The sequence below is a fragment of the Panthera uncia genome, chromosome X (genome assembly GCF_023721935.1).
Source record: "Panthera uncia isolate 11264 chromosome X, Puncia_PCG_1.0, whole genome shotgun sequence".
Classification (NCBI taxonomy): domain Eukaryota; kingdom Metazoa; phylum Chordata; class Mammalia; order Carnivora; family Felidae; genus Panthera; species Panthera uncia.
This window is the reverse complement of record NC_064817.1, coordinates 78,756,947-78,764,715: the sequence shown is the minus strand read 5'-3', so window position 1 is coordinate 78,764,715 and position 7,769 is coordinate 78,756,947. Positions and strand designations below refer to the sequence as shown.

The 7,769-nt window shown below is 44.9% G+C and overlaps 1 protein-coding gene across 1 annotated transcript; it reads right to left on the bottom strand.

Moving 5' to 3' along the window:
• Positions 1-4,693: 4,693 nt before the first annotated feature.
• LOC125931841 (transcription elongation factor A protein-like 3) lies at positions 4,694-7,522 on the bottom strand. Its single transcript, XM_049644098.1, is given in 4 exon segments — positions 4,694-5,286; positions 5,288-5,836; positions 6,206-6,275; positions 7,195-7,522. Coding segments are annotated over 4 exon segments (660 nt in total). The 5' UTR covers positions 7,206-7,522; the 3' UTR covers positions 4,694-5,256.
• Between the last annotated feature and the right edge of the window lie 247 nt (positions 7,523-7,769).

Sequence of the window (7,769 nt, the reverse complement as noted above, 5' to 3'; positions counted from 1 at the left end):
CATGAAAAAGCAGAAATAGATTATATGAATAGACTTGTAACAGGTGAAGAGATTGAAGTAGTAATAAAAAATACTCACACATAAATGCTCAGGGCCAGATGGCTTCACTGCTGAATTCTACCAAACATTTAAAAAAGAATTATCACCAAATCTTCACAATGAGAGAAGTCAGAGATTAGTAAATTCTATGAGATTGAGCTAAATTCTTTTTATCTTTTGTGGCAAAATAAATTCCTTGGTTGAAAAATATTTTGGTGATTTTGTGTATGGCACTATTCAGGCAACTAAGACGTGATTATGCTGGCAGAAGTGTCATGGACAGTAAAGGCAACTCTTCCACTGATATGAATATCTATTACTTTTAGGAATAAAATTATGACTCCTCTATTCTATGAAAGAAGGGCTCCAATATAATCAATTTACCAGTAGGAAGCTAGTTGGTTGCACCAGGAAATTGTGCCAAATATACGGGTCAGCGTTGTCTTCTTCTGTGGGAGTTTTGAACACGTAGTAGTGGCAGTAGCCAGGTCAGCCTTGGTAATAGGAAGGCAATGTTGTGGAGCCCAGTCATAGTATCCAACTCTGTCACCATGACCACTTAGTGTATGGGCCCATGGAGTTTCAGATGGAGAGAAATATCTTCAGGAACTGTACTTAACAGATTATACCTAGGATCCTCATCCATATCTGGTTTAGGTGATTTAGATGATGAGATTTTGACTTTTGAGCTAATGCTGTAAGGGAGTGAGATTCTTGTTAACCTTGGGAGAAGTTGAATATGTTTTGCATTTGGAAAGGACATGAATCCTCAGGAATCAGAAGGTGGACTGTGGTATGCAGAATTTTAAGATTGCCTACCAAATTGCCAGCTGGCATTGCATATATACTTTTCTTCTAGTTATTTAATCACACACTTATTCATGTGTTTCTGTGAAGCCATCCTGCAGATGTAATTAGGGTCTCAGACCAGTGGACTTTGGGAAAATTATCTGGGTAGGCCTGTTGTAATCACATCATCCCTTTAAATAGGGGTCTAGAGTCAGATACAGAGAAGTCAGAGATTAGAAGCATGAGAAAGAGTCAATATGCTATTGTTGGCTTGAAGATGGAGTGAGACTTATGGTAAAGAATGCAAGCTTTTATACGCTGAAAATAGTTCAGCAGATAGCCAGCAAAAAAAAAAAAAAAAAAAAAATGTGGTACCACAGTGCTACAGCTGCAAGGAACTGAATTCTGAAAACAACATAAATGAATGTGGAAGCAGATTTTTCCCCAGAACTTCCAGATGAGAACTCATTGTGGCTGACACTTTAATGTCTGCCTTGTGAGACCCTGAGCAGAGAGTGCAATCATGCTGTTGTGTGGTAGTTTGTTGTGCAATAGTAAATAATTATATCATGGGATACAAATACCTGCACTGTTATTAATTTTCCAATTTAATTCTTTCCAAAGTCCCTGACCAATCTTTTTATCATTGCATATGTGTCAGAGTAGATCCATACCTACAGACATGAGTTTTATACAAAGAGAACAGCTACATGAACCACATAGCTTTCTACCCACTGGTAACATGTTTCCTTCCCAATGTTTTTCTGAGTCATTACTGAGTGGGGTTATAATGCAGCAGACATCTACTTGCATCTACTGTCAACATATCAAGAAGATACATCCATAAACTGGATCATCGTTTTATCCCTCTTCTAACTGGTAATGAAGAACTCTCATGAGGCTGTACATGATGGTTGAGAGAGAGAGACAATGAAGTAGCAGTAATAGGTATCATGTAATTTACTTGTGCCTTCTTGATGTACCCAAGCCCAGCCCTTTAGATCAAGTTGCAGTCGCTCACACAAAACTCTACTATTCAACAGAGTAAATAGAAACAAGTTCATAATGGGTGTCTCATTCATACAGAAAATTAATACCTCATTGTTAGGTGCTCAGTCTCTACCAGGGTCTGGTAGGAAGCCCAACTGAGCAGCTTCCCAAATACAGACTAATTGCTAAAAGAAGAGGGCATGGTTTCCTCGAAAACACTGGGAGTGTGGTTTTTAATTCTATTATTGGGAATTTTTAAGGTTTCATAGACTCTACATAGCAGGAATGTAATACACTTGAGTCTGCAGGTCATGAGGCTGAAGTGTCAGAGAAGCTTGCACTATAGCCCGTAGACCTTTTTCTTGCTCTGGGTACCACTCAAAATTGGAAAACATATGGAGTCGAAGCAAAAAACCAATGTGATAGATGTTGTCTCTAAAATCTAAGGCCCTGATTCCCACAGGCTAACTGGGGAAAGATCATCTACAGGTAGCTCAACTGTTATCCCTGCAGGGCAGCTCCTTACCCTGGCCTCTCACTCTGGCAGGCATACCGTTCTTTTGTGAGGCTGTGCTGTTGTGGCATATACAGAGTCCTCTACTGGATCCTTTTACAGCACAGATTACACAGTTGTTTAATTTCACTTTACAGAGTCTATCTTCCTGGGATTGAGAAATCCCACTGTCTCCAGCTGGTGGCTCTCCTTGGTGCTGCTGAGTGTGTGTGTGTGTGTGTGTGTGTGTGTGTGTGTGTATTTTTACTAATGGCAAATCTGGCTGTGAATTGCAGTAGGCTCTATCCATTCTGTGAAGCTCATGGTTCCCTGATACTTTTGGAAATATAAGTAAACCCTGTTAGACAATTAAAATTATTTGCCCAAAGCTATTTATGTAGACAGGGATTAGGCTTGGGGAAAAATTGGGGTTCCTGAATTAGTCATTATTATTTATGCTTTTTATTAAATACCTATAATTTGTCAGCTACTGTGCTGGGAACTAGGGATACAAGTATGAAATGGACTGGATAGGATTTGAGATGCAAAGAGTCCAGTGCAGTGTATCTCAATTTTTTACAACCACAGCCCACAGTAAGAAATATATTTTCTCATCACAATTCATGTTACACCCACATCCACCCCCCCCCCCACACACACACATACTGAAACACAAATTTTACATAATATTCACCATGGCTGCAATGCAATTTTATATTTTATATTTGACTTTATTCTATCTTATTTCATTAAAAATTTCAAAGTCTTGACCCACTGAGTTAGTTCCAAGACCTACCAATGCATGGAGGAAGGGTAACTGCAGTTTGGCAAACGTAGGTCTATTTAATAATCTGTGATGTGTATCTTATATGGTGCATATATTTATCTTTTCAGGCACATATTTTATGGGAACGTGGGAGTGGAGAGCCTAAAAAGAGTCTCCATCTAAGCCAGTGTTTCTCAAACTTCAGCGTGCAAAGGAATCACCAGGGGATCTTGCTAAAATGAAGATTCTAACTCAGTAGGTCTGAGGGAGGTCCTGAGATTCTGCATTTCTTTTTTTAAGCTTATTTATTTATTTTGAGAGAGAGAGAAAAAAAAAACATTCACAATCAAGGGAAGGGCAGAAAGAGAGGGAGAGAGAGAGAATCCCAAGCAGCCTCCGTACTGTTGATGTGGAGCCCAATGTGGGGTTTGAAATCATGAACCATGAGGCCTTGACCTGAACCCAAATCAAGAGTCAGACACTTAACTGAGTCACCCAGGCACCCCGTGATATTTTGCATTTCTAATTAACTCTCAGGTGATACTGATGCAGCTGGTCTATACACGACATGTTCATGAATAAGGACCTAAAAATTAAATATGTTTAAGGGTCTGCTGAATTGCTCATGTGGGCCTGACAAGTTTCTTGGGAGAGAATTCAACCTAGGAAAGAGAGTTTGCAGATATTAACCTGTAAGAATAGCACAGCTTTTATCATACAGATATATTTTTTTTCCTGGTCTAGCTTGCAATATCTGAATTTGACGAGGATATTCATGTATGCAAAAACACACAAACTAAAAAATACACATAAATGGTCATTTTGCTAAAAAATAACAGATATTAGAGTCCCAAGTAGCACTAGCATTCAGCTGCTAACAGGTAACTGAATAACTGTAATTCAAGTGGGAAAAAGCCCATCCACACTTCTATAAGGGTCAAGGGTGGGTGGGCATTTGTTCTAGAGAAATTGATAGGGCTTTGGCACCTTAAGGCCTCCTCCTCATTAGACAGTATCAGTAATGAGTACAGAACCCAGGAGAAAGGGCACAGAGCTCCGTGGACATCGAAGTATCCAGGAGACAATTGCATTCATGTTCTAGCTGCCTAGACTTGTTACTGGGCACAGGTGAGGCCTCCCTCAGTCCTGCTCCAAGTGTCTGATTCCATTCACATACCTGTTCTTGCATGGGAATGGTGTGGGAGCCATTTGTCCCTTAAGTATGTGGTAGAGGCTGGGTTACAAACACAGCTCACATCCTCAGTACCTCATCTGATCCACTTGGCAGGCCCATGAAGCAAGCAATATCCCCATTTCACAAATGACAACACTGACCCTTACAGAAATGGGTCTGCCAGGTGGATTCCTCTAGCTATTAGTCCCAGAAAATGGGAGTTTTACCTATTATCATATGTTCTAACAACAGGAATTTTAAGTATCTTCACTGCCCTCTTAAACTCATTAAACAGTTCAATCATGTATTATTTTCTGGTTTTAGTTATTTTTTAATTATGAAAAACATAATTCATATATCCTTTAGGAAAAAGAGATGAGTGAACAAATAAAAAGAATCACACATGGTGGGAGCCATAGGATGGTACAGGACTCAGGAGGAGCAGCGGTGATCACTGACATGGTTACAACTAGGGAAAGACACGGGGATGGGCATGCACACAGGGGAATGGCACAGAGGTACCTTACCAAACCATGATGTGGTTGAACTCATTTTTGAGTAAAGGTGAGGCCTATTTTGACTACCATACAGGAAAAAATATTGTCTACTTTTTAGTGTAACACACTTTCAGAGTCTTCTCTGTGAACAAATGCATTATGCCAATATATTTTTACAAAAATGGGCTGATACTGTATATATGGTTCTGAAAATGGTTTTATCTTTATTGTTATTTTACAATGTACCATGAACATCTTTTCCATGCACATGGGTGAAAATCCCCTAATGAAAGACAGAGGACACTGTAGTTGGATCAAAAGGCTGCTGATAACCAAGAGTGACACCTAAAGCAAAGTATCAGCCTAAGGTTAAAGCACATAGCCTGGCAAATGCCTGCTTGGGAAAGCAGGATCAGCAATATTCTCATTAGAGAAATCAGAAATGAACGCCAAAGACATTAAAGATACGGGATATCATGTAAGCCCCTTTGGCCCCTACCTCCGCCCCTCATTCCCCTGACACCCCGTTGCCCCCTTGGGGCAAAGGGATCCTGTACATCTCTTTGCATCCAATGAAAACCACCCATTTTCTGTTTTTTCCTTAGCTCTTCCTGAGCGCTTGACACATCTCCACATTCTCTCATCATCTCCTCACTGCCCAAGTGCCTTTCCTGTAAGTCCTCCTGATAGTCCTTGGGGGAATCGTCTGTCCCCCTGTCCGTTTTTCTTTTTGCTTTCCTAGGCACATAATCTTCAGCTGGGCGCTTTTCGGCAGCCCGCGACTCACTCTCAGCCTTTGCCAGGGATTCTGGCTTGCCCTCACTGTGTGGTTTTCCCTCATTTTCAGACTTGCCCTGCTTTTCTTGCTTTCCCTCATCTTCTGCTTGTCCCTCATCATCTGGCTGTCCCTCATTCTGGAGCTTCCCCTCATGCCCTGGCTTCCCCTCCACTTCCAGCTTTTCTTCCTCATCTGATTTTCCTTCATCTTCTGTATCTACTTCATCTTCTGGCGTTCCCTCGATTTCCAGCTTTCCTTCATTTTCATTGTAGAGTTTTTCCATGTTGAGATTTCCCCTTCTTTTCCTGTACTGGGGGGTGTGGTGAGGTGGTAAGGGGAAGAGAAGATAAAGAAGACAAGGGAGACTGAGGGCTTGGAGGTGGAATGCAGGTCCTCATAGTACTGGCATCTTTCCCCTTGGCTGGGTTCCTTTGACCTGGCCCAGCCCTCCAAGTGTGTCTTCTGCCCACCCTCTACCCCATAATTCATCCCACACTTGAGAGCCAACCATTTCCTTGGCAGGCCCTACCATCTTCTCTACCATCCTAAAGCGTGGTGGGGTGTGTGCAATATATGTGGTGGGGGATGGGCAGTGGGGCTCTCAAATTCTGCCCAAGCTGTGCTTTCTACACCCTCCCCTCACTGTTTCTGTCCAGTGCCCCTCCCTCCTTTCACTCACCCGCAGGGATTCTGAACAGGTTCTTCCTATTTTTCTAGTCTTGCAGAGTGCTGGGGACAGACACACAGACCTGCAGACAGACAGGAGACAGGGGCAGGGCGTCTCAGCAATTTGCTCTCAGCAAATTGATGTTTCTTTCCTGAATCTGGGCCCTCCTCATGCAACATTTCCCTCACTTACCTCCCCCGCATCCCAGCCGCCATTACTTTCCAGGCCTCAGGCTCCAGACCAGGATGCTTTCCAAACTGTTTGGGTCTCTGTGACCCCCTCCCCTGCAGACAAGCCGCCCGCCCTCACCCTCTTTTTGCGGAGGTCAATATTTCCACTTAGGTGCAGAGTGTGAGAGGGGGTTATTTCTAGAATATGTCTGTCTACATTTCACTGTCGCACTGCGGGGGCGCCCCCCTCCCATTTCAGGTCCAAAAATGTATGGAGAGCGCAGAGGAGGGGCGTCGAGGAGGCGACAGAGCCTGCTGCAAGATGCTCCCTCCTCACCTGCCCACATCCCCGCCGCGTCCCCCTCCTCCCCAACCTCCCGGACCCCTCCCCACCCCGCGCTGCTCCCAGATCCTACTCCCATCCACCTCCACCCCTGCCCGGGGCCGCCGGCAGCACCCACCTTCACACCGACCAGCGGGACCTGCGGGGCCCGGGCCAGGCCTGCGCCTCCTCGGGCTCGCCGAAGCCCGCCGGCCCCTCGCCCGCCGCCCGGGCAGCTCAGGGAGCTGGTTCTGCGCGGGCGACGGGAGCCAACAGCGCAGGCACCGGACCGCAGGGTGGGTGAGCAGGCGGGCGCGGGGGCTGCTGCCCACGTCGGCGCCCGACCGGTCACGTGAGCGCCGCGTCACCCAAGCTCGGTTCCCCACCCCGCTCCGCCCCCTCATCCCCATCCCGTAGGGACCAGCCAGCCACAGACAGTGGGGAGCAGTGTGGCAAAAGGGGGTTACCGAGAGGGCAGCCCAGAGACTTCTTTACCGCAGGTGCTTTACCTGGCGCGCATCTCAGGTCCTCACACAGCATCCCTCTGAGATGTACGTCATTGCCAGGTGTGACAGCTGATCGCAGGGAGGGTACCTGACTTTGCAGAGAGCACTCAGCAACTGAATCCCACAGGCTGCTTTCAAGACAGGCTCTGCCAGACTCCAGAATTCTGGTGGTAGTGTCCGCCAGAAAGTAGAGCTGCCACCTTGAGTAGCTGTGTTCCTGGGCCTCCTCTCTCCTCAGTCCACGCGTTCTCTCTTCCTGAGTTATTTCTGTTCATTTCCCTCTAAGCATAGATGATTCGCAAATCTCCAGCACCAGGCTATCCTCTCCCCTGAGCTTTACACCCTCTTTGCCAACTGTCTATTGGATACCACTGCTTGAATGTCCCTGAGGAACCTCAAAATCCGTATACCCCAAACTGCTTTCACCAACTTCCTTCTCACCTTCTCCCTTCACTTCTCTTCACACTTGAAACTTGCACTCCAATATTTGACCTCTTCTTATTTAGAGAGAGTGTCAGCTACAAAGCAAAAAAGGGACCATTCATCATTTTTTAAATGTACCACAGATGCATGGACTC